General features: G+C 43.0%; 3 protein-coding genes across 14 annotated transcripts in view; 2 read left to right on the top strand and 1 right to left on the bottom strand.

Moving 5' to 3' along the window:
• The window catches only part of zmynd8 (zinc finger, MYND-type containing 8), a 28431-nt gene extending 26143 nt beyond the window's left edge, over positions 1-2288 (top strand). For 6 of the 7 annotated variants that reach the window (XM_037975225.1, XM_037975227.1, XM_037975228.1 and 3 more), the window contains 6 exons: positions 43-531; positions 614-810; positions 1119-1199; positions 1294-1372; positions 1480-1719; positions 1850-2288. In XM_037975225.1, coding sequence (XP_037831153.1) covers positions 43-531; positions 614-810; positions 1119-1199; positions 1294-1372; positions 1480-1719; positions 1850-2025 — 1262 coding nt within the window. In that variant the 3' untranslated portion in view covers positions 2026-2288. The remainder of the gene's footprint in view (positions 1-42; positions 532-613; positions 811-1118; positions 1200-1293; positions 1373-1479; positions 1720-1849) is intronic. The other variant, XM_037975224.1, reaches the window with a different exon arrangement.
• Positions 2289-2679: 391 nt separating this feature from the next.
• Positions 2680-24007, top strand: LOC108247242 (death-inducer obliterator 1). 6 transcript variants are annotated; one of them, XM_017435210.3, is made up of 16 exons: positions 2680-2863; positions 4207-4292; positions 5421-6505; positions 6702-7125; positions 7442-7813; positions 12694-12913; positions 15418-15952; positions 16081-16240; positions 16352-16468; positions 16609-16764; positions 17030-17192; positions 17293-17809; positions 17998-18145; positions 18230-18319; positions 18419-18614; positions 19747-24007. In XM_017435210.3, the coding sequence occupies exons 3-16, from the start codon at positions 5577-5579 to the stop codon at positions 23433-23435; spliced, it is 7716 nt and encodes a 2571-aa protein (XP_017290699.1). In that variant the 5' UTR covers positions 2680-2863; positions 4207-4292; positions 5421-5576; the 3' UTR covers positions 23436-24007. The 6 variants fall into 6 exon arrangements, with proteins under 6 accessions (XP_017290699.1, XP_017290701.1, XP_017290702.1 ...); XM_017435212.3 differs by having other exon boundaries at positions 2680-2867; positions 7445-7813; XM_017435213.3 differs by having other exon boundaries at positions 2680-2867; positions 12697-12913.
• Positions 24008-24435: 428 nt separating this feature from the next.
• LOC108247246 (opioid growth factor receptor-like) lies at positions 24436-26753 on the bottom strand. Its single transcript, XM_017435220.3, has 8 exons — positions 26312-26753; positions 26118-26180; positions 25991-26029; positions 25855-25909; positions 25627-25705; positions 25486-25552; positions 25254-25402; positions 24436-25159 (listed from the first exon to the last, which is right to left on the bottom strand). Exons 1-8 carry the CDS (start codon positions 26603-26605, stop codon positions 24739-24741), a joined length of 1167 nt encoding a protein of 388 aa, XP_017290709.1. The 5' UTR covers positions 26606-26753; the 3' UTR covers positions 24436-24738.
• Between the last annotated feature and the right edge of the window lie 102 nt (positions 26754-26855).

Raw genomic sequence — 26855 nt, 5'->3', positions numbered from 1 at the left:
GAAAACATGAAATTAATGTGCTGTTTTTCTTTGTCTTTGAAGGTAAAGCTCCATCAGTTCCTCCGTCACAAAACAGCACAGGCACTTCCACATCCTCCACTGTTTCCACGCAGCCTCTCATGGCCATTCCTGTGACTATGGTCACCCTTACTGCTTCCTCCCCTGCAACAGTTAGCCACGTGTCCAACTCCAGCGCCACCGTAACCCCACCATCTTCCTCCTCGGCCTCCACCACCCCTACTTTGAAGAAACAGCGCCCTCTGCTGCCCAGAGAGACAGTGCCAGTGGTTCAGAGAGCTGTCGTGTGGAATCCCACCACGAAGTTTGAGACCTCTTCTCAGAAGTGGCACATGCAGAAGGTGCAGCGTCAGCAGCAAACCCAACAGCTTGTGGTGGCCCCCCACACACAGGAGTCATCTCCCAGGCAGGGCCAGGCTCAAGCAGCTGGAAATGGCTCCACTCCAGCCTCCTCATCTTCAGCACAGCCGTCTTCACAAAGCACACGCTACCAGACCAGACAAGCTGTTAAGGGTAATTATGAGGATTTTGGTTAAAGGCTTCACTTCATCCAGCTGTCTGTCCATCCTAATGTTGCTGGTGTGCTTGACTCTAGCTGTTCAACAGAAAGACCCTCCGTTCAGCACATCTACGTCAGTTGTCACGGTGGTATCCAGCAGTCCAGGTTCTGCTGCCGTGATGGCAACATCGAGTTTAAGCACAGCTGCTACATCGTCACCGGGCCCAACAGACTCGTATATCCCCACTGCCTCAGCAGATGTGGCTGCGGACATTGCCAAGTACACAAATAAAGTTAGTATCATTTCTCTTTGACCTTTTCTTTGTCATAGACCTAGACCTTCGCAGCAGACTGTAAGCAAGTTGTTGTGTTTTTTTTCTCCATGGTTCGATTTCTGATAACCAATACAACGGGATGCATCAATTTTTTTTTCACACCTTTAAAACTTCAGACTTTTTTGACGCTTTAATTAATTTAGTGGGACTTGCAGTTGACAAGAAGGAAAACCTAATTTTGTTTGGGCCAGTCTCGCCAAACCAATAAATATGTTTATTTTTTTTCTTAATGACACATTTTATTAATATAAAAATTTCTTTTTCAGATAATGGATGCAATTAAAGGTACAATGACGGAAATCTACAATGATCTCTCTAAGAATACTTCAGGGAACTCAATTACAGAAGTATGTGTGTACGCTTCCTCAAAATCCCCCACAAAATGACTTTTCAGTGACAATTTTCTCTTAGTTCTAACATGCCCTCATGTATTTCCTACAGATAAAACGATTGAGAATTGAAATAGAAAAATTACAGTGGTTGCATCAACAAGAGTTGTCAGAAATGAAGCACAATCTCGGTGAGAAGATCATTAGTCAGTTAGAAAAGACTGTTTTTTCACCCCCCCTCCGCAAGATCTGTAACAAGTTGCTTGTTTTTGGCTGTGCTTGTGTTGTGGTTATGCAGAGCTGACGATGGCGGAGATGAGGCAGAGTCTGGAGCAGGAGAGGGAGAGGTTGTTGGCTGAGGTGAAGAAGCAGATGGAGCTGGAGAAGCAGCAGGCCGTGGATGAGACCAAGAAGAAACAGTGGTGTGCTAACTGCAGGAAAGAGGCCATCTTCTACTGCTGCTGGAACACTAGCTACTGTGATTACCCCTGTCAGCAAGCCCACTGGCCAGAGCACATGAAGTCCTGCACTCAGTCAGGTAACAGTACGTGCCAAGATCAGCACCACCGAGCAAAACGGATCACACCTAAAGCAAATTCCTTACCTACAATAGCTGTGGCATCGTTACGGCTGTAATATGTATTTTAACTCTTGTTTTTTACTTGTAGCCACAGCCCCACAGCAGGAACCTGAGACTGAGCCAACAGCTGACCTCCCCAACAAAGGTCCAGGGCAGACTAGCAGTGTCCCAAATTCTCTCAGAGACATGCCGCTCTCTGCGTCTTCAGACAAAGATTGTGATACGGAGAAGACCGCCGAGAGTGTTGCTGTAACTTTGTCGTAACCTGAATTGAAAAAGTAAATGTACTTTTTTTTTTTTGTAGTTAAAAGTATATGTCTGAGTTATTCTGTTCAAGAACCAGTTTAAAGTTGATAACCCAGTTTGTTTTCATTTATATTTTTCTTTTTGCCTTTCCAGGCTCACAAACTGCCTCCACTGCAGTGTAATGTAACAAGGCAAGACTTACAAACAGCATCACCAGAGAGGGACAATAAAAAAAAAAAAAAACAAAAAAAAACTGATGCTACATACACAAATACATGTTTGCAGGTCTACACAGAAATCTGTTTGTTTAAACAATCTAAGAGCATGCATTGGTGTCAGAAAACAAACATTGAAATACTTAAACATTTGAAAAAAAAAATGTAATCAATCTTAGTGAACCATCGTAAATGTAGAATAGATATTGGACTGCTGGCAGCAATGTCTGTGAATTACCTATTTTGTATTATTTGTTATTTTCTTCCCCAAATCTTGTCTGATGTATACTTTAACAGAAGTTATAAATGCATTTTAAAACCAGCTGTCTCGATGGTTATACTGGGAATAATTTAGTCATTGTGTAACCCAAGTGCAAACATTTGTCAGATGACTGTTTTTGATTCCAATAACTTAAAAAACGCATTTTTATATACAAGCAGATTTTAATATAGGCGAAGCGTCAAACAGAGACCGAACAACTTCAGCGCTGTGGGCTCAGTTCTCCGCCTGGCCGGTGGGGGCGCTGTGACGCCAAGCATTTTCTGGATCAGTCAGCCATCTGCCGCAGTCAGTTAGATCCAGCAGGAACGGAAAATGGAGGACTGAGCAAAACGAGGGCACGTCGTCAGTATTTTAACATGTAGGTGGGTAGGATCCGAACCATTAAATGCTCAAGTTACGCGCCATTTAAAGTTTGTAGGATGTACTCGCGTTTCAGGGTATGTAGCACTGCGTAGGTTGTCAGGAAGCTGGTTTCGGAGTTGAAGCGGAATAACGCCCGCTCCTGGCGTTAGCGGCTCCGTTTTATTTGTGCATATCTGCGATAAAAAAAATAAAATAAAAAACGTAATTTGACTGCTCGGATTCATCCAGGATTATCTATTTTGTTGAGCAAACTCTGAATGTTGTTGGTTTGTGGCCCTGTGTTATTATTTTGACGAGTACCGAACTGCAGATGGATGTGGCCTTAGCTGCTAACAAGGTTAGCTTAAAGCTTATGCTGTGCAACGTTCACGTCTACGTTACGAGACGAAACTACGACCGTCGAGAAAACGACTAATATAAACTCTCATCGCGTGTTGAATGTCATAAAAATAACTGAGTTGACTTTTTTTTAAAAAATAATTAGCTCTGGTTGTAAAAGCGTGCGCATGCAGTAGTGTAGCGTTACCTAGCGAAGAGTGAAACGGTTTGGCGGCAGATTGTTGTTTTGAGCCCATCGTTCAGTCCTCAGAGAAGATGGGTCTAAATGTGTGTTGTATTTTAGCAATTTTTATTGTGTTACGGTTTGCTCGATAGCGTGCTATTCATATTGATTTGCACGTGCTCAGTTCGCGTGCAGGACCGTTGCTCTGAGTGTGGAGGCCGTGTGCAGCCAAGCGGTCCCTGCCGGACCGAGATGTACGCCTCAGTCAGCATTTAGGCGACATATGCGGGACATGATCTTTTCCAGTCGATTTTAGACTTCCGGAAAATGACATTATTCTCCAGTTTTAATGGTAGTTTGTTACTGGCCCCTCCCACCTTTCAGGTATCCGTTGGCCGCTCGTTCACGTGGCGCGGAGTCGTGACCGCGTTTTCTTCAATCCCCCTCGCAGCCTTTCGGTGAATTTCCCTGTTTTACCTGCAGCGCAGAGCAAATATAAACAATAACCTGATGTATGACACGACTGGACGGTCATGTGTTTGTCTTTTGCTGTTTATATTCTCGAAGGTTTTATGGTTGCTAGTTGTAACTAACCCCCCCCCACACACACACACACACACACACAAATATTTTAAACAGCAAGTTGTTTTCATCGTTTTCTCACCTTTTTTCTTCATCTGGGTAACCTCTAACAGTTAGAAAGTAGTTTGGTAGCTATTAAATATCGCGTTTCTGTGAGATTTGTTGTATGTTTAGAAGATGCATCTCAGTTTCTCTGAGGCACAGTCCTCAGGTAATATCAGGTAATTATTATTTTCTTTTTGTTTCTTTGACAGGTTCCTCAACCTTGTCCAGATGATACCTTATTTGATGCCAGTTTATCTGAGACTGCACTTTATAACCCATTGCTGCTGAACTGCAGGTACAGACACCGGCTTTTTATCTGCACTAAATTTAAGAAAAAAAGCAAGTCTGCTCGTTCGTATAATTTAAATACAAAGTACGTTGCTACAGAAGTGTTTTCTGAATTTGACCAGCCTGCCTTAAGTTTAATTTTTGACCAATTTTCTGAGAATTGTTGACCGCTTAGTTTCATTTTTGGCTTTCGCTCGGGAATATGTGTAGCCACATGAATACCACAGCAAGCTAACATTTTGTTGTGTCACAACAATTATTTATATACACAGAAACATTTGGTAGCAGTATGTGTTTAAAGTAATTTAAATCCTAACTTGCATGTATTATAAGCTCAGACAAAAAGAAGAGTGTCATCTTGAATGGAAAGTGTGCAAAAAATGCATTGAAGTTATAGTTTGGGGGGGCTACATCTAAAACAATTCTATAGAAAACATCCAACGGTGGGTTTATGTTTTATGTCATTATTTCAGTTGTTGTGCCTTTAAAGTCAGGATATATTTTGATAACCTTATGATTATTGAAATAATGATGGTAGGGACATTGATCTTTAAAGCTTTAAACACATATTTGCTTGTCACAGACTATTAACTTGAATTTATGCCAGGCAACTTAGTTTCTTGTCCGTTTCTACTAAAAAGAGCTAACTCCTAAAGAAGTTATGTAGGTCACCAATTGTTTATGATTTATATCACATTTGTTCCTGCGCTGTTCCGCTTCGCAGCAGCTGCAGCATTTTTTACTGACTTAAAAAAGTCTTGCAGTTGCATGCTCTCAGAATAAATTGATACCAACAAGTACAAATATTTATCTATATATTTTTGCCCATTTTAGTGTGGAACTGTTATTAAGTATATCTAAATTTTCTGGACCCTTTGGATAGCTTCTCATCAGGTACCTTGGATGAACATTTCTTCTAAGCTGTGGTGATTATACTGGGCACAAGGTCTGTAATCTTTAAAGTTAGTTTAAATTAGGGTAAAAATACGGGGTAAATAAGGCTAATGTCCAGCTCAAGTAAAAAAATTATATTTTTTTTGACAATCTTGTATGCCTGGTTACAGTGCTGTTAGTTTTGTGGCGGTGTTGCCAAATCATATGTTGATGATTGCCTGTTGTGACGGATTGTTCTCAGGTTTTGAAGAGGAGGACACGGGACAGAGATCTGTTTCAGGCAGAAAGCGGGAATGTGGCCAAAGAGCTGCTAAAGCGGTCAGAGAAATCTTCAAAGGCCAAGAGTGACTTAAGGAAGACTTGGGGTTTCCGTCGGTCTACCATTGCAGGGAGAGAGATGCCAGTGGAGGCAGCGACTGACAGTCCTGAAAACCGCTGTCCAGTGCGGCGAAGTGGCAGGCAGCCCAAACGGACCGACAAACTAGAGGAATTCCTCTTGACTGCAAAAAGAGGGTCAAGAAAGAGCGCTCCCCCCAGTGTGGAAAGTGGAGATCCTCCTTCCCAAACCCCGACCGATGCAGAGACTGCCTCCGAAGCCAGTTTTGATGGGAGTGCTGACTCCAAGATTATAGAGGACAAAGTGGAGTCTCCAGAGCGCAAAACAAGAAGTAGCACAAGGAAGCAAACTCAAAAGAAAACCCAAGGAAGAAGACAGACAAGAAGTACTGGCAGACTGGCTGTTAAAGATGAGGGGAGCTCTGAGAACGAAGAGGACAGTAAAGAAGATGTCAAAAAGGACTCATTACAGGAAGACAATGAGAAGAACACAGATAATCAAGATGATCCGCAGCCTGAAAAAGTAGATGACATTAATGCAGCACAGACTCAGTCTGAGCAGGTCCCTGAGGAAAAGCTAGATCCTGAAGTTAAGAGTCAGTCTGCAGCTAAAAATGACAAAGATAAAATGGAGAAGGACACTGATGAAGACAGCCTTGACACACCTCTAATGACAGGAAATCGTAGACCCGTAAGAACTTACATCAATAAGATGAAGGCAGCTAAAAAGAACACTACCCCTGTCAAAGCCCCTGTTCCTGCTAACAAGAACACAGCTACTGTTAAGAAGGAAACAATGCCCAAAATGATCAAAGCTGCTGCCAAGGTGAGCAAGCCTGATACAGAAGAAGATGACGACGACGATGATGATGATGATGATGACGACTCCTCTACATCTTCATCCTCATCTTCATCATCGGATGAGTCTGACAATGGAGGCTACGACCCCAATGCGCTGTACTGCATCTGTCGTCAGAAACACAACAAGCGGTATGTTTTAAGATGGTTTATCATTTACTTAGCTGGCTAATTAATAACACGCAGTAGTTACAGTATAAACATATTAGATTCTTCTCCCCGTGAAACGCAGCAAACATAAGCTTAGTTCTTCTTGTGTGATGTCAGTAGCTTCTGTAGGTGTAAGTTGGTTCTTGATGTCCTGGCTTTAACATCCAATGCTCACCAGGTTTATGATCTGCTGCGACCGCTGCGAGGAGTGGTTTCATGGGGACTGTGTGGGCATCACAGAGGCTCGCGGGCGCCTGATGGAAAGAAACGGGGAAGATTACATCTGTCCCAACTGCACGGCAAAGAAAAGCCTGGTGGTCAGGCCTGCTACGTCTATTCTCTCTGCAAGCGCAGAGGTTGTAAGGCCCAAAGCTGCTGCTGGTGCTGCTCCAGTTAAAGCTCCTGGTTCTGGGACTTCTTCTTCTGCTGAGAAAGCTGCCACTAGTGAAGATTCAAATTCAGCTGTTCAAGCTGCAGCACCACCTCCGCCCTCTACAGCGAGTGGGATGGAAGAGAAGGGGTCAGAAGATCTCGGCATCAAAGGCAGGATAGAAAAAGCTACTAATCCAACTGGGAAAAAGAAGATAAAGATCTTTCAGCCGGTAGGTCCCTGCAACTGGAAACCGTGTCAACAGTTTCCAGCTATCTAATTGCTGCTTGTTTTATACGGTCCACTCAACCAGTACTGTGTAGTTAATCATTGACATAATTAATGATTTAAGGGCAGAAAAGATCAGTTATTTATAAGTTGCTACTTTCTTCACATTGTATTTTTATTGCACAAACTGTTAAAAGCAGGCACTACAGTACAGCTCAGTTAATGATTGAATGAATTGCATCAATTTGTAGCATAAGGCTTCTTTGCAGAATGACATCATCTGCCATTATTTGTTAATTTTCTTCTACATTGACTTGAAGCAGGCTGTTCAGCAGCCAGTTGAACCCAAAGCAGTCCAGAAGGCCACCCCAGCTGTGGAGATGAAGGTACAGTCGTCATCAGAGCAGAAAGCCCCCCCGGACACGATGCAGAAGGTTGCTACAGTTGTGGAGGTGAAAACATCAACTGTGGAAGTGTCAGAAGACAAGTCCAAACAGAAGGCTGAAGACGACTCTTCCCTTCCCAAATGCATCGGGCCCGGCTGCGAAAAAAACGCCCAGCCAGACTCTGTGTACTGTGGAAACGACTGTATCCTGAGACACGCTGCTGCTGCCATGAAGTCCATCACTGATGTCAAAGAGCCCAAACAGAAGGACAAGGCCAAGGCCCAGACGAACAAGTCTGCTGCAAAGGTAACCTGGACTGCCAGAAATGGTTTCCTAAAAGCAGTGATTCACGGTAATTCTTTAAACAGTGGATGAGATACAGTGCCTATAGAAAGTATTCACCCTTTTGAATGATTGATCATTTTATTACTATTATAAATCAATCATGGTCAGAATAAATTGTGCCTTTAAACAAGAAGGGATTCCTTTTGAATGACAGTGAAAACTGAATTAGTAGTGCTAATTAAAAAAAAACAAAACATGTAATGTAAAGTAAGTGATATTCGCCCCCTTCTTGCATGAATTATGATACCTTCAGTCAGGATTTTTTCCCAAAGTGTTTTTATATTTCTGAGGGCATAATAAAAATTGTGGGGGGAAAACACTGTAAGAATTTTATTTTTATTTTCTTAAATCCATCTTGAATTTCAGAAACTTTTGTTGCGCTTGCAGTGGATGGTTGTATATTGCATGATGCACTAGTGTGCACCTTAGTGGCTTATGCACAGTTATAACATGAAACCCCATACAAAATCAAGAAAATGGCTTTTAAATAGCTGTCCACTATGCATGAAAGGGTTAAAGTGTCTGTCTTAACTCAAGAGGTCCAGTCAATTGGTGCTAGTAGTCTACAATAATAACAATAGTCTACAATAATGGAAATCAGCTGAGGGCAGTGGCTGGGTCTCAGGTGATTGCAGGGTAAGAACACAGGTGTCTGGAAGGTCTATTCACTGGTTAATCAGTATTCCTGGTTACCACTACATCATGAAGACTCCAAGCAACTCAGAGAAAAGATTATTGAAAAGTATCAGTCGGGAGATGGATACAAAAGGATTTCCAAGATCCTAAACATCCCCAGGAGTTCTGTTAAGTCCATCAAGAGATGGAGGGAATATGGGACGTGTGTAACTCTACCAAGAGCAGGCTGTCCTCACAAACTGAGTGATCATGAAGAAGGAGAAGAGTGAGAGAGACCACCGAGACACCTGTGAGCTCTCTGAAGGAGGTCCAGGCTTCAGCAGGTCTGTTGTCCTGGTTCTTCACCTGTCTGAGCTTTATGGGAGAGTGGCAAACAGAGACTCTGCTGAAGAAAACTCAGATTAAATCTCCACTGGAGTTTGTTTGTTTGTCAAATGGCACATGGAAGACTCCATGGTCAAATGGAAGAAAGTTCTGTGGTCTGATGAGACCAAATTGAAGCTTTTTGACAATCAGAAATGGCGCTGGGTTTGTCAGAAACCAAATACTGCCCATCACCACAAACTCAACATCCCCACTGTGAAGCATGGTGGTGGCACCCTCATGGTATGGGGATGCTTCTTAGCAGCTGGCTGAGACTGACCTGAAGCTTACAGTGAGAACGACACTGAAACGATTTAAAGACAAAATGTTCTGGAGTGGCTGAGTTAAAGCTCAGATCGAAATCCAGCAGAGAGTTTGTTGACATGAAAGGAGCTGTTCATGCCTGATCCCCACCAGCCTGACAGACCTTCAGACTCTGAGTCTTAAGGCTCCATCATACTCCATAAGAAGTCAAGAAGTCTGTTCACGGTCTCCTGGTTACAAAATGTTTGCTTTTGCACCCACCTTTCATAGTCCACAAGACATGTGTCTCAGAACTCCCAGGAAGCTCCTCCCTCCTCCTACAGCGTTAAAACGGGTTTCTTCCTGTCGGTTTTTCAACTCCCCTGTCCTCATACCGATTTTTGCTTCCTTTATTGTGACAAGTTGTGTTTATCAAACAGACTTAGACAGAACACACTGTTTGGTATTTTGAAATTTGACAGTGCACAATAATAAGCTAACAAAGAGAACCTGTCCCTACGCTGCCCAGCCGAGGCGCACTTCCTCCCGGCCACAAAGAGTGTCTCTGTGTCTCTGCGGTCTTTTTAAGTTCATAGCTTTCTAAGTTTTGATGGAACAGTTGTAAAGACGGCTGTATTTTCTACCAGCCTCCAGCTGCTTCTCAGCGGAGCCGTAGCAGCAAAATGACTCCATTAAAGCTCAGCGGCTTTTCCACATAAACAACTTCTGACCAATCACACAACACTTGGTGCTAACCCCCGTCAGAAACAGTTCGGCCCGGGCCTTGCGTCGCAAGGTGGCGGACGGAGCTGCGACGAGAACAAAATGGCACAATTTCCGTCACGCAATCATGTGAATGGAAGCCGACTATGTGACTTCATGGAGTATGAAAACAGCTTTATCCACAGAGACCCAGTGCTGATTGCAGTACTAAATACTGATGTAAAATGGGTGAATATTTATGCAATCACTTATTTTACTTTTTTTTCTGTTTATTTAATTGGTATCACCTCGCAGAAATTTGATTACACTTTGACATTGAAGAAGTGTTTTGTTGTTTTTTTGCTAAAAGGCTAATTTATATTGACCATAATTAAATTTTGGCGACAAAAAAAACATCCAATGGGTGAATACCTTTGACAGGCACTGTGAATGGTAACAGGTGCACTATATAATCTTTATTTCAGTGATAGCAAAGGAACAAACTTGCTTAAAAGATGTGTTCAACTTTCAGGGTTCTTAGTCTTGAGACGAATGAAAACCTTTGAGATTTAAGGGGTTTTTGTCACATTGACTAAGTATAAAAAATAAAATGCAGTGCTCACTTTTTAATTTTTTTTAATACTTCCGATTTTACCACTGGGGTCGGCAGCTTCTGATAATTCAAATAAGCAACACAGTTAATTCTGTGTTGTGAGATACACTGTATATACTATTTATAAAGTAATCTATAAAAAGTAATTAATTTAATCATATCCAGAATCACGTATAAAGACTAAAATTGCTATACCTGAGGTGAGGGGGATTTGTTAAATTCTGATCAGAAACATTCTGTGTAGGCAGAAAAAAAACGTAATATTTTCTCAAAAATTGACAAAAACTAAACACTAAAGAAACAAATGCATAGCTTGTTGTAATAATCTGTTTATCCTCGCGTGATTCATTGAAAAAAAGTATATATAGTAAAAGTATATTTTTAACTGAGAAATTCCTTTTCACATCCAATAGTTTTACAGAAACATGCTGATCATGAAACTACTATTTCCAGTAAATGTACAGATGTTTTCACATCTTTGGTTTTGAAAATTAGAATTAATCGCAAACATCTGTTTCCAGAAATCTGTGATGAGTTTGACTTTTAAGATTGTATATTCAATTTTATTATTCTCATTGGGTTGTGACACAGACAATGTACTGTATTTATTTTGTTTTTTCTTTTTTTTTGTTTTTAACTTTTACATTTTAGAATTTCATACCTTGAAGCTGAGACACACTACCCAACTTTTAGTCCTGACACCCTATACCACACAGGTTTACACAGATTTTTGTATGACGAATAAAAGACTGAGGATCACATCTAACGAGTGCGCCTGATGAGGGATCGTAGACTACAGTATTTGTTAAACCAACTAAAGCACTGGTGTCAAACTCTGTTCCTCATGGGGCTACAGCTTGTTTTAGATTTCTTTATTTAAAACAGCTGATTTAAATTAATGACTTATGGAAATTCTTCTGGAGAAGTTGATTATCCGGTGAGGTGGTGATTAAACCATTTGAATCAGGTGTGTTGGCGCTGGAAAACAGCCCAAACTTCCAGGACAGCGGCTCCTGAGGCCTGGAGTTTGACACTCCTGATCTAAAAGGGTAAACAAACATGGACGACAACCAGCCTGCCGCTGCTGTTGTCTGCGCAGCTTTCTGCTCTTCTGACACTATTTCCTGTGTCCCACCCTCTCTTTTTATTGGCTGTTAGTAACATGTATGCATTTGGGTCAGTAATCACCCTACTTTATTACGCCAGATTTGGCTCCTGACTACGACGGGGGTCGGGTTGGGTCCTTTTTTCTCACACACTTGCAGATTTTGCGTCTTTATCCCTCACACGCCAGCAGAGTTTTGTGCCAACTGTTCCAAACAGTGCAGATTTTGCCCAACCGGAATTTGTGGGTAAAATATGGCAAATATTTGTACATTGTGCTTTCAGCTTTGTTTTTTAATGGCCAGGAGGATTGCTGACTTTCCTCAGCCCAGATTAATGTTATGTGGGACTGTGTTCATTAAACAACACTGGAAGTAATAGCAGGTCTTAATCATTTTGATTCTGTAAATATTAGGAGCATAAAAAATTCATAGTTTTTTATTGAATTTTTGTGTTGTACATAACTGGCCTTGGACCTGCTGAATTATTATTTTTTCTATACTTACTATCTCATTTTATTGTATTTAAACTTAAACACAATAAGTGACGTGTCTAGTATTTCCAGCATTTATTTGCTGTTGTTTTTTGTGTTTATATTAGTAATTTTAATGGCAAAATCAAAGGCAATTTACCTCTGCTACCAAAACAAACAAAAAAACTACAGCGGTCAGTGCCGTTTTGTTTTTATATATAAATTAAAATGTAATTATATACAATGTTTAAATAATTTATACCCCTTTCCATTCAAGTGCAATGCTGTTATTAAAGCCAGTTCAGTTTCAGCTTAAGACCTTTCAGATAAAATAACTTAAGTGACCTTTTTTGTTTCCGTAGAGGATCACAGTGCAGGAAAACAGTTAATCTTCAAAGATCAATGTTTCCCTGCAGGTAGACGACCTGTTATCATTCATTGGGTTTCTGCACAGGTCTGAGCTGTTTCTACGAGCAGCTGTGTGACTTCGTTTTAAGCTGGTGATATTTAAACATCCAATAATGTTTTCAAATAAAATTTCAGGTGTGGGATGAGTTAAATTCCAAATGGTGGTGGTTGAGAATAGTTGACCAAAGACAATTATTTTTGAAGTTAGCTCATTAGCAGACGTGTCCGTTTTTAGTAACACGAGCAATCTCTGACTCACAAAAATGCCTGAATGTGTGTTGTTTGTTCTCATCAACCCAGAAGAGCGGTGTTGGTGGGAAGACGGTGCAAAAGACGACGGAGAGCGCGTCAGACAGCGAGGAAGACCTCGCTCCCGATCCGGATGAGGACGACGAAGACGAGCATGCCGAGGAACACCCGCCCCCGCCGTCTACTGCTTCCTGGTCCAGCGACCATAATTACATTGCAGTAATACCAGAAAAGACTACACCCGTGTCACCAACAGTGTTAAACAAAAAGTGTATGTATCTCTTTGAAGGTCTTGAGCTGCTGTTGAAACAACATTGTTGTTTTTTCATTATATATGTGGTTCCTGTCATGCTACTCTCATATAGAAATAATCCATATATTTGGGAGGAAAACATCTCTACACTAGAACTATGATTTTAATCATGTAAAGACTTTTTATACTTAACGAGTTAATGGCAGCTGTGAAACAGGTAAGTGTGTTGTGACCTTTGGTGAGTATTCTTTGATTAAGGAGCCTTATCATGATTTGGTTGACTTCAGGAGGAGTTTGCAAAAGCAGGATGCATTCGCGCTGGGCTCCTTCTGGTTATTTCAACTTGAAATTTCAAACTTTAGCTTCTGGAGTTGTAAATTTAAGCAAGTGGTTTCTAAAATGTAACGATTAGGTGGGTGGTTTTGAAGGAAAATGCAGCATTTCAGGATGAGAGCATGCTACAGTGTAAATGTAAACGCCCTAATCTGCTTTTTTGTTCGTTCTTCTTTTTTTAAAAACGGGACAAAAATCACATTTACACAATACTAGTGAGGTTTCAGGCTGCATTTGGAATCTTATATAGAAGACAATAAAAGTATGTGGGTGATTCTTTTAAACGAAGGGATAAATGCAATTATGTAGGTTTTAAGAATGAAACGGGTTTATGAAGTGGTGTGTGTTTGGTTTTCAAATGCTGTGCCTCATTTGCCTCCACAAGTTTCATCACTTCCAGGGTTTGTTACCTCAGCTCTTCCCTCAAACATCCTTACCTCCCTCTCCCACAGGTAGGTGCCCCGGTAGTCTTCCAAAATGAAAGGGTTGATGAATTTGGCTCATATTGGGCTGATAGTATGATGTTTGCCCTTACCTTTTTATGCATTATATGCTGTTATCTGAGTTCTGATTCAGAATGAATATGACACATCACTCTAAGAAAGTGACTTTAAAATAAAAGGTGAAAAACAGATTTTTGGATGCGTCGATTGATTGATTATGTGAACAGTGTTGGCATGCTGTTGGATACCCTGACCGGCTCGGCTGAGAAACAAGCATTTACAACTATTTAATCTACACACGATGGATATCCCGAAGAGGTGTCCCTAAGGGGAGCCGGAGAAGAAAAGGTCACTTCTGTGAAGACGAGACCCAGGAGGGAAGCTGTGAAGTTCAGAAAGCTTCAGCAGGAGATGGAAGACTGAAGAGCACCCAGACGGAGAAGAAGGGGAAACCAAGCCTTGCCGCTGTTCTCCGCAGTTTTGCTTTTGACGAGTTGATGGATAAGAAGGGGGAATGATAATGAAAATTGGGATGGTTGAATTTTATCTTAACTCTTAATACAAAATGCTCATCAAAGTATTTCTGAGGGTAGGAACAGCTGCAGCAGATGTTATGTAAACGTATGTTGACAGCTCAGCAGGTTTACTGAAAGTTGTGTTAGCGGACAGCAAAGTATCAATTTATTGGTACGTTTTGGTGCTGTCTTGTGTGTTATAATGAAGTAGACACTGAAAACGGTTGAGTTTAAATTTGCGTTGTACATTTGTGGATTTTCAGTGTGGAGTGGGTTTAGGGCGGCTGTAAAGTACCACCTGATATGATTGACAACTACATCAGATGTTTGTCAAACAGCAGCTGGAAGGACAGAGAGATGGTTCAAAATGACTTTTTTTTTTTTTTTCAGTGTGAATGTTGGAGAAACCTAACTAAACACATCTCTGAGTGTTTGCACAATTTAAATGACTTCTCCATGAATGTGACCTTGGGCAGGTTGCTTTTGATGGTGACATTCAGATTTTAAGTTGTGTTTTTGTTGCTGGATCAGACAAAATTTCCACTTGAATTATTCAGTTCTTGTTTTAAATAATCCCAAATTACATTTTACATATTGATCTACTTCTCCATTTTTGACCCAGAAGCAGGTGATGCAACAACATGCAGAAATGATTGAAGAGTTTTGTGTTGCGTAATGTACAATTACAACGTTCGTAGTTAAATTAAGAGTTTTCATTTCACTAGTTGCTGGCAGGTTTTCTGTTGGAGCTTATATAAGCAGTCCAATCAGTTCCTTGTTCTGTATTTGGATTTAAGTTTAACAGAAAACTTAAATCAGGAGGAAACTGAAGCTCTTTTTAAAGATTATAATTGCAGCTGATATTGGACATTGTTTTTTTTTATAAAATCTTTAATTAACAGCACAATGTACCTGCTGCCATTGCCACAAAATAAAGGGGGTCTTTGTTTCTTCTTTGTCGTCAGCTTTTCCTTTTTTAATTTTTGAAATGCTTTCAGAATTAATTTGCTATTGCTTCTGCCCTAAAAGGAGTTATGTCTAATATTTTTAACAATTGTTTTTTCTGTCTTTTTTGTGTTTTGTCTAGTTTAAAATATGTACCAAATGATTAAATTTCCTGATTTGTGATTTGTCAGCTGAATAAAGTAATTGTTTCATAGCTAAGCTTAGAAAATATTTGGAAAGATATGCCAATATTTTTAAAATATTGGGTTTTGTTCTTGATTTCCAGCTCCTCCCAAAGAAGAAAAGCCGAATGAGAAAGAGCAAACTCCATCTCCAGAGAAATCCTCTTCAGCGTCTGAAACCCCGAGCAAAAGGAAAAAGAAGTCCCCTCCAACTAAAGCTGAGAAGGTTTCTTCTAAGAGCAAGAAGTCTTCCCATCAAGCTGGTAGCTCAAAGGCAACCAAGAAGCTCGCCTCGAGCCCGACTAAAACTGCAGCGAAGTCCAAGAAACCAGGCTCGGTGCCGGCCCCGTCTCCGTTCCCCCCTGGTCCGATTCACGTCACAGGAGCGCTCAGAGTCACCAAGTCCAACTTCACCATTCCTAAGAAGCAGCCCCAACCAAAAGATGCAGAAAGCAAGTCGAATTCATCCTCAAGAGTCCTGCCATCTCCTGTGTCTTCAGCTCCCTCCAGCCATTCCTCATCTTCCAGAGCAGCACATCCATCCACTTCAGCGCCCTCTGTTTCTCCTATGCGGCCCCCACCCAACCACCAAATGAGAAAGAACATCCGCCGCTCACTGACAGACATCCTCTTTAAGAGGTAACTCACTTTCTCTTAACTCCTAATCCTTTTTTATTCTATTTTATTTATTTTGGGGGGGCAGGGGGGGTACACGAAGTACACTGATGACCATTTGTCAAACAAATATCTGTATTTCCCTCCACCAGGGTGAGTGACAGCGACGATCTCAAAATGACAGAGAGTGAAGTGGGACGACTTGCATTTGCTATTGAGAAGGAGATGTTTAACCTGTGCCTGAGCACCGACAGCAAGTACAAGAACAAATACAGGACCCTCATGTTCAACCTGAAAGATCCGAAAAACAAAGTGAGCCTCTTTTAGGTCAACGCAGATAGATCCTGCAGAAGCAGTGCTCAGAGTGTTAAAAAGCTTTGGTGTTGTGAGTTTCATTCGTCGTTTTGGGGATGTTTGTTGCAGGGCTTGTTCTACAGGGTGATCGGTGGAGATGTTACTCCCTTCAGACTGGTGCGACTGAGTGCTGAAGAGCTGCTTTCTAAAGAGATGTCGGAGTGGAGAAAGTCTGATACAACCGGGGTAAAACTTGCGTACTTTTGGCCAAACATCTGTTGTAACGTGATGTAACCAAGGACTAACTGTGGAGCTTTTATGATCATTAAAAACAATGTATGTTTTAGAGCATTAAAGTGCATTTGTGATCTGGTTTTCATATGCAGGGTCAGTCTGCCAGTTCAAGGTCCCATTCAGGGCAGTCCAAGCTCAGAAACAGGCATGGCTCCCACAGCGTAGATATGGAAGATGCTCCACCATCATCTGATCCAGATGTATGTATTTCTACCACCGCTTCGTCTTCTCACTTGGGTTCTGCTTCAGTAAGTGGGGGCAAGCCTTATTTTCATCTTGCATGATGCTTGTGCTCAGACAGACAGAACTAGGAAAGTTGATAAGGTTTGACAACTAATGTAACTTAGCCCGCTGTCCTTTCCTGCACAAATTCTGTCTTTAGCTCACTCTCGCAGATAAAAATGCAGCCATGTGTATGTGATTGATATGGGTGTTTTAATTGTTGCATGAGCGATTGTCATCGGTTCAACTTCATCAGAAGCTTGACCTGAAATCTTTCGGACGTGTCCTCAGGACCAAGATGAGTCTGGCTCCACTCCTTCAGCTTCAGCTCCGTCCTCTGCAGTTGAAGGAAGCAGTAGCAGCAGTGTGGTGGATGTTTTCAGCAGCATGCTCAAAGACACCACCTCTCAGCACAAGACCCATCTGTTTGACCTGAACTGTAAAATATGCACAGGTAAAAAAATCTTTACTTGAAGATTTGAAAGTAAAGCTGCTTTTGGGTCAAATGTATGATATATAGAATCATAATGATGTCTTAAAATCTTGCTTTCTAGGGCAAAAAGCAGAAGATGAGCCCGCAGCCAAAAAAGCCAGACTCACTAAAAAGCCTGACTCTAAGCCACCCAGGCAGGAGTCTGTTTCGTCCAGGCCAGGGGACGTGTCTCCTGTCAGTCAACAGGGGCCCTCAGCCTACCCTCACCAAGACGCTGTGACATACCAGCATTCAGTCCCTCCGCCATGTCAGTCCAGCATGGAGCTGTCTCTTCCTGAATCCCAACTACAGCCCTGTCAGGGGGAACCCAGCATCTTGGCACCTCCGGCTCAGACCCCTGTACTTGTCAGCCCCACCGTTTCCTCTGTAAGCATCACTCGCAGAGACCCCCGCATGGCCAGGCACACATCTGGTGCCAGTGTTGCCCAGACAGCCCCAGAGAAACCGAACGCCAGTCCAGCAGAGCCGCTGCTGCCAGCTCCTGTAACTGCTCCCGTGGAGGTAGGAGCGAAAGTGCTCCTACCAATGCCCCCAGCTGCACCACCATCAGTGGCTGTGGCCAAATCTTCAACAAAAAGGTGCTAAATCTCATTGAGCTTTTCCTCTTATTAAGAAATACCGTCTCTGCAACATTCCTCTTGATATTAGTGTGTTAGCAAAATGCATGCTAAGATCAGCAATATTGTCTTACAATAAATGGGAAAAGCTTTGTAAATAAAACAACATCTTAAACTTGTCTAAAAGAAACATGCTTTTGGTTTTACAGTACATCAGAGCCTCCTCTTGAGGGGGAAACTGCAATCTTCCTCCACGGTCAGGAAACAATATGGAAAGGATTTGTCAACATGCATTCAGTCGCTAAATTTGCGACCAAGGCTTACTTGGTTTCAGGATCCTTTGAACACCTTAAAGAGGTATTTGCCAAAGCTTTTAAAGGGTTGTCGATTACTTTTACAGTTTCTGAGTTTGTAATTAACATCTTTGTAAATTTTATGCAGGATTTGCCAGACACCATTCATGTGGGAGGTCGGATATCTCCAAACACCGTATGGGACTATGTTGGGAAGCTAAAAACTTCACTCTCCAAGGTTTGTAAACACACAGGTTGACTTGTAGAAGGGCTAAATTTTTCATGTTAAATACTTTGTAGTGCCTAACTGTCGTCCTCCCCCCCCTCTTATTTACAGGAGCTTTGTCTGATCCGTTTCCACCCGGCCACAGAGGAGGAAGAGGTAGCATATGTCTCTCTCTTTTCTTACTTCAGCAGCAGAAAGAGATTTGGCGTGGTGGCCAACAACAACCGCCGGATCAAAGACCTTTATCTCATCCCACTGGGCTCAAAGGATCCCTTACCTTCAAAACTATTACCGTTTGATGGACCAGGTAAGCGCTAAGAAGGGAGTGTAATCTAGTCAAGGGTGCAATTTGTTTGGAAATGATTTCTAGTCATGTTATTTTTTTGTCTCTTTACTTGAGAATTTTTAAAAAGCGTGTGCAGTATAAAGATTAAAAAGCAAGAATAAAATTAAAGCAGAAGAATAAAAATGAAACTTAAAACAAGCTTCTTAAAAAAAAGTTTGTAACAGTAAAGAGAGCCAATAAAGACAGTATGGACCCAGAGTAGTGCAGTAGATGGCAGAATTTAAACATTTTACATATTAACAAACTGTAAGTAAAGATAGCATGTCATTTTCAGGTTGGTAATAAACAATGCATAATTTACAGGTTAATTATAAATGGTAAGCAGTATGCACAGACGGATATTTAATGCACATTTTCTAAAGAATAAAGTGTGTTTCTTACTGTAGGGGGCACTCACACTTCTTGTAACAGCTTCTGTTTTCTTCTGTGAATTGACTTCGTATAGCACATTTCAAATAAAGACGTTTGCACTGCAGGTCGGTGCCTTTTTAGGCCAGTTTCAGTCCGTTGTTTGTTAAGAGTCGCCTTGAAATGACCAATCAATACATGAAGGATAAATAAATTGCTATAGTGCAAGCTGTGAGTCTTTTTTTTCCCCATTAGGCTTTCGCTCAAAACCTGCTGCAACCTACTAAAAGGAGTTCAGATGTTTTTAAATATATCTTCCAAAGAGCAAATTCATCTTAAGCAGAAAGATCAGTTAATAATACTGAATTTTTCTGTGTGAATAAATTGTGAAATAATAACACAAGTTCAAGATTTGGATTTTTGATCAAATCAAATAAATTTAAAGGAATATGTAATTACATACCTATGGAAAAGTTAAATAATAGTCATACAATTTTGACTAACACCAGTTAACTGGTTGCATTGAGGACCACATCTGCAAAAACTATTTCAACATTAAAAACCTACTAATGACTGTCAGCAGGTTTAACAACAGCTGAATTGTTGCCTACTCCATTTCTTTAAGTTTCAATGCCCTCAATACATTTTTTGTGTTTTTGTACTTTGTTTATTTTGATTTCATTAGGAGAAAAATGATACTTTTGTTTTTTTTGATTCCTCTGTTTTGTTTTGTTTTTTATTACAGGGCTCGAGCCAGCTCGTCCCAACCTCCTCCTAGGGTTGCTGATTTGTCAGAAGGACAGAAAACGTGCTGGTGTGCTGCTTGAACCTGAGGAGAAACGAGCCAAGACTCAAATCAAAGAAGCAGACGAAACTGGACTCTCAAAACCGTCCTCCACAGTGAAAGTAGACAAGAGCACACGGCAGTGTCTTGAAATCCCCTTCAGCACAACTCCCCCTGGATCACCTCCAACTGGCTCTTCTGAGACTCCCAGTAGCACCGCGACTGCTTCATCAGTTCTTTCTCTGCTGTCATCTGTTAAAGCTGCAGCTTCATTTGCTACTTCCACCAAGGATTCTCCATCTGTGTCCAGCTCTGTTGCTGCCTCTGTAGCAGCCGCCAGTCCTCTCCAGACCATTCTCAACACGCTCTTTAAGAGCAAAAAACATGACTCGGAGGCGTCGAACTCTCCTTCCGATCAACCTGGAGAGCTCCCCACCCCTGCTACAATGTTAGACCCCATTGTGCGCCAGTTTACACAAAATCCGAAGGAGAAGCCAGTGGAGGAGGATGAAGATGACCGACCATATGACCCAGAAGAGGAGTATGACCCCAGTAGGGGCTATAATGTGGCCAAGAAGCCTGTTGAGGCTTTGGTCCAACCAGAGGTCTCTAAACAACCTGAGGTGGTGGGCAGTGAAACTGATGATGTGGCATACGACCCAGAGGATGACTCCATTTTTGATGAGGTTAAACCCTTGGCACCAGATCAAGCTAAACCTGTAAATGAAAGTGCAACTAATCCACAACAGATCCTGGAAAACCTCAAAAGAATTGGAGAGCAGGCACTGCAGAAACAATTAGAACAGCAAACGTCGTCCACGGCCTCTTTGACGCTTCCACAAACAGTTGCAGCTCAGCCTATCACGTCGCTTTTGGTCAACAGTCAGCTGCTTCAGCTCGGCAAGAAGGTTGAAGAACTGGTCAAGTCATCATCAGCTGGCCCCCTGATCAACCAGAAGAGAGATCCAAGACAGAGCAGGGATCTTCAACAATCTGTCGGTGAAAAGCAACCATCCGATGAGCCTGAGGACAAAGAGGAGTCGTCTGCTCCTGTGACTGATCCTGTTCCTCTCTCGCAGCCTGTGGCACAAGAGTCAGAGCGGCCTAATACAGAAGAACGTGTTGATTCTTCTCAAGTCAAAGAAACTTCATTGCCTCACGAGGAAGAGGAAACTGAGACTCTACCTTTCATGCCATCAGACAACGAGGTGGTGTCAATTCCTTTATTAGGAGAGGAGTTGGAACCTGATTTGGAAGCCAACTACATGGATAACAAAAACGTTACAACTAAGGAAGAGCGAGATAAGGAGGAAGCAGAAGTGGACAAGTACAGCCTTTGGCCCAATGCTGCTAGTATTTTAAAACCTGCTGAAGACTCAGAGTATGATGAAAATAGCCAAGATGCACCATCTACAAGTTATTACAGAGAATCTAGAGACTCATTCACAATGGCTTCTACAATCCCGGTACTCACTCAGAGCACAGCAGCTGACGCTCACGCACGTCACACGACACATCACATGTCATCTCCAAGCTTTGAGAACGAGTACAGACCTCCCGCTGACATTCCACCCCCGTCCGGCTTCACTGCATCCCATCCCATGCAGGGACAGAACTTGATTATGAGGCCACCACCTGCATCCATGCTGCCACCCATGCAGGGTCCTCCTCCAATGTCAGGTCCCCCTTCTATGCAATGCCCCCCTCCAATCCATGTTTCTCTCCCTGTACGTGGCGCTCTGCCCTTGCAAGGTGACAGCAGTCAACATTATGGCCCACCTTCGTCCTCGTACCCTCCCTACCAGAACCAGTGGGCAAGCACCCGGCCACCAACACAGCAGCCACTTCCTGGACCACCGCCACAGAATATTATGCCACTCAGAGGACCACCACCATCATTCCCTCCAGTTGCTCAAAGAGGGCCCCCACCACAAATGTTTGACCCCTCTATTGTCCCTCAGCACATTGGACAGCAAGCCCCCCCTCCTGGCCTGCCCCCGCCTCTTTCATTTGAACAGAACAACCTCCCTCCACCGAGATTGCCTGGTCCACCTCCTTTTAATTTCTCTGCGAACAGACCGCCACCTCCGCCTTTCACAGCACCCCCACCAAGACACTTCGATAACAGACTCCCGCCTTCAAGCATCTTCCCAGGGCCCCGGGGTCCCCCACCAGCCCAGTATGGTGAGCAGCATTATCACAAAGACATCCCCAATAACTCGTTCAATCCAAATGTGGACCAGAATCCAACTGCCCACCACATTTTAAAAGACAATCAGGGTCCTCTGCCAGGCCCTCCTTACCGAGCACCTCCATCTAACCAGTATGAGGACAGAAGAGGCCCGCCTCCCATTGGCGAATTAAGTGGACAGCACTTTAGGCCGCTTAGCCAATATGGGAGCTCTGAGCGACCATCTTCACCAGTACACAGAGGGTCTTTTGATGAGCATCGAGGTCCCCCAGCTCAGGATAATAGACCCCACCTTTCTCAGCATTCAGAACGGTATCGCTTTGATTGGCATTCAGATGAGCCTAGACTCATTCGCCACAGCGTGCCACTGCTGCCGACCCCTGCAGATGAACTGCATGGTCATCCAGGTCGCCATGAAACCCACAGCCCAGACATGCACAGAGAAGACCACTGGCGCCGCCATTCCCCTGAAATGAGGAGGAGGAGCAGCACCACCCGTGAAGAGATAGAGCCTCGCAGCGGAGAGCGTTTGAGTCGCTTCGACGTGGGACACCGAGAACTCGGTCCTGGCTCCTCACAGTCCTCTGAGGAGAGACAGAGAGAACTTTCTGAGGACCGACGGAGGGAAAGAGAGAAGGAAGGACCACACGGAGGCCGGTCGTCATGGGACAGGGGACCGGGAAAGCGCTGGAGCCGAGAGCACGAGTGGGACAGAGGCAGAGAAAGAGACCGAGACCGGGAACAGGAACGTGGCAGAGAAAGGGACCGCAGCAGAGGGAGGGACAGCGAGAAACACAAGGAGACCGAGGGAGAGCGACACAAAGATCAAGACTCTGAAAAAAGGAGAGACAGAGACAGGGAGCGAGAGAGCGATAGAAACCGAGACAAGGAGCGAGAGGGAGACAGGAATCGAGACAAGGAGCGAGAGGGAGACAGGAATCGAGACAAGGAGCGAGAGGGAGACAGGAATCGAGACAAGGAGCGAGACGGAGACAGGAATCGAGACAAGGAGCGAGACGGAGACAGAAACCGAGACAGGGACAGAGAGGGTGACCGAGACAAGGAGAGAGAGGGTAACAGAAACCGAGACAGGGAGAGAGAGGGAGACCGGGAGAGAGAGAGTGACAGAGACCGAGGTAGGGACTCTGATCGGAGAGACCACGATCGGGACAGGGCACGAAACCGGGACAGAGACCGTGAGCGGGACAGAAAGCGAGATCGATCCAGGAGCAGAGATCGGGATCGTGGGAAAGATCGCGGAAGGGACAGAGACAAGGACCGAGACAGAGAACGAGATCGGGACAGGGAAAGGGAGAGAGAGAGAGATCGGGACAGAGACCGAGACCGAGATCGTCGGGAAAGGAGCAGAAGCAGAGAAAAGAAAGAGGAGAAAAGACACAAACATGATTCGTCCAAGGAGAAAGCCAAGAGTGCAGACACTGACAAGGGCACCTCCTAGTCTCGGGTTTATAGATCTCACTTTTTATTGTTCTTAAACCTCCACCCAGTCAGATATCACCTTACATGTGGATGAACAGTATTTTGTTAAGTTTCAACATTTTGTTTTTCCTTCTAGGATAAAAGGATTCGAAGCATTAGATGTTCATCTTTTGTCACTTTAACATTTCTGTTTGTTTCATCACCTTTAAGGAGAGAAAAAAAAAGTCCACTTAAGTTGCTTCTGTACGATACACGAGCAGGCTGCCGAGTCCTGATACACGTACCATTCTCTTGTTGAAACATTTTTAAAGAAAATAATGTCACTGAAAACAGCTCCATTTACAACATGTAAATATGAACATATTTGTGTAGATACTGACGTTTTTAATCATACTTTTCTATGTGGAACAAATAAAAGCCATATATCTGAGGTGGATAATGGGACGGTTGAAACACACAACTGAGTCCGTGCTGAGCAACTTTGAACTAAAAGACTTCTATGGACAGTATACACCCCAGACATACTTTGTGGTAATGAAATGTCCGGATTTTGTTTCAGCTAAACTGATTAAACCTGTTTATTGAAGTTTGTGTTGTTTTTGTTTTGTTTTACTTTGGTTAACACAAGCGGTTGTATGGAGTCAGCTGACAGTGACATGTACCCGTTACAGTGATGAACATTATATTTAATAACTTTTGGTATCGCAGCTTATACTTTTTAATATTTAAGTTTAGTTAGGCAGCATTATGAGCACAGTTTGATGCCCGTGTGCCCTCACAAGAGCTACGAGAAGTCAGGGAAATGAGCAGAAAGGTTGGAAACAATTTAATTCTGCAAAAACTCATCACCCTAAAGATGTCAAATTCTTTATAATAATCCACGGCCGTCAGAAGTGTTTAAATCAGTACCACTCACAGATGGCTGTGTGTAAAATGCATCTTTCTCTGGGATCAAACAGAAAATGCAACATAGTGATGCAGAAACTTAGCAAAAACAAAAAAGTCAAATCCAATTAGAGTATGCAATCTTATTTTTAAAAGGAAAAAATGCACGACAGGTCTTGGATTAAAAAGTATCTGAATAATCAAAACAAACACGAACTTCATAAAGAGTAAAGTTTAGAAACAGTACAGCTTATTAATGACAATCCTTGGTGAGCAGTTCAGACAGTTCATGTGTCTGGTGTCTGTGCCACACCATGCACCTCTGGGACAGTGTAAAGAACATGAGGTTATAAACTAAACATCCCAAATATGTAGTAAAACGAAGAACTACAGAAACATTCGCTCATTTATTGTGTGCAGGTCAGTAAAGCTAGCATCTAAACTTCTTCGCTGAATGCTCTACATGCAGGATAACTTTGCACGACTCCTCCAAAGCTAGTTTTATCAGTCAGTTCCTCGCGCTTGTTTTCTCCGGCTTCAGCATCACCATCAGACTCAGCAGCAGGCGCTTCGACTTGCATCCGAGACCACACCCTCTGGATTTTCTTTGGGCACCACACAAACTCCTCTTTAGGAGTGTAGTTCATGTAGGCAAACTCCACAAGCTTCCTGCGCTCGCTCCTATCGAGGACGGCAAACATGAAGTAGCTGAGGACGCTTTCCTTGACATCTGGAAGTTGTCTGTGGACGAGAGTCTGTTCGAGGAAGAACTGGACCAGAGGGGCTTGGTAGTGAGGGTACCCCAGGGTTCCCAGGCACTTCAGGATGCGGGTGATGCGCAGATTGTTATGTGTGCGTCTGCAAAATAGCCACATTTAAAAAGATTGCTTGGAGTTTTTTTTGTTTTCTCCCACTTTTATTAAACAGTTTTCTTACAATGCAGATCATTTACCTGTTAAGGTTCTCAAATCTTTCCTCCCACCTCGCTGATCTCCTCACCGCTCCTGTTGTCTCATCTTCCAACTCAATGCCGTAGAAATCCAACATGAGCTTGTACGACTTCAGCAGATTTTCCTTCGCCAGGTCGCTTCGGCGAAAATCCTGAAGGAAACGCAGAACTTCAGTGAGAACTGGAAAAAGTCAGGCTCATTCAAAAACTGACCTGCTCTCTTTCACCAGGTTACCGCAATTTCCTGTTTTGTCAGTGTGCTGGCCCGAGAGTTCATCCCCGGTTCTTGCAGAGGAAACAACCTTGGAAGGAAAACTTTCATTACAAATCACAACCAAATATTTGACTTAACAGTCGGAATCAAAGAGTAGCTTACCACTGAATATAGGTGTGCACAGTTTCTAGTTTGTAATAATCTCCCCTCCAATTATTGTGGATTTCAGATATGTAGACACCTGACAACAAATGCAAGTTATCAGAAGTAAATGACCCATGTGGTGTTTAGCTGTGCAGTTTGACATTTCTTTGTAAAAGAGTTATCAGTTGTACAATCCTCGTCCCTTTCAGTCATGCACATCATCCAGAGTGTCAGCAGCAGACCTACCGTCCGGTAAACACCTCTGCTCTCCAAGGTAGAACTTTAAGTTGGGCATGTCATCCTATTGAAGAGAAGAATAATGCAACTTTAATGTGATTAAAAAATACACAAGTCACTTTTAAAGCACGGCGTCAGTACATACACGTGATTGTTGTTCCCAGCTTTGATTATGTTTTGACTTCTGTGGAAAACAATGAAAATGTTATAGAAATTAGGCAACATGTTTATGGTTTCCAGATGGAAATCAGCTGTGTGTGTGTTTGACTCACTGGATAGTCATGCCTGTAGTTATGCATGTCTCTAGCAGCATTCTTAAATCTGCTGAACTTGTACTGCAGAAGGAAACACATTACAGTCATTTTAGAAACAAGACTTGGCAAAGTTGTCTTTAGGAGTCTTAGAAACCAAACCGGAAGTGGGGCCTGCAGTGACACCGTGTCTCGTGTTTGTTGCTTTTCCTCACCTGTATGCTGTAACTCGTTGAAGCCGAGCTCCTCCTGACTGGCCGGGGCTCCTCCTGACTCTCCTCAGCCTCCCAGGTTGAGTCATAGTCACAGAAAAACTCTTCCTCAGCCACGCCGGGGCCAGGCTGCCGCTCCTCGCTCCTCTCCCCAAACAAAGCTGCTCTTTTCAGGAAGCCGACAGCCGGAAAACGCGACCATATTCGGCGCAGGGTTTGCCAAATCCAAAAGGCTATCCACCTAATCCAGCAAAAAGGTTTAGACCTGTACATTCTGTCTGACAAACCTATGAACATTTTTGTGTTTCGCGGGGTGGAACAGTGTCTTCCTCCCAGACTTGCTCACTGCTTCTCATCGCTTTCATTTTCTCTTCCAGGGTCACTCTGTGGCGCAAAAAGTGGGTATGCGCTGTACGCGGCGCACAGGAGCGCTGGAGGGGGCGCCAAAACGATGACAGGGAAATTATTTCTGTATTTACAGCTGTGTGTGCATGAGTAAATTAAATGCCCAATAACAGAGACACGTCACTGATTACCCCCCCCCCCC

This window comes from Kryptolebias marmoratus, linkage group LG4 (genome assembly GCF_001649575.2).
Source record: "Kryptolebias marmoratus isolate JLee-2015 linkage group LG4, ASM164957v2, whole genome shotgun sequence".
Lineage (NCBI taxonomy): Eukaryota > Metazoa > Chordata > Actinopteri > Cyprinodontiformes > Rivulidae > Kryptolebias > Kryptolebias marmoratus.
This window is presented reverse-complemented; position numbering and strand designations above follow the sequence as displayed.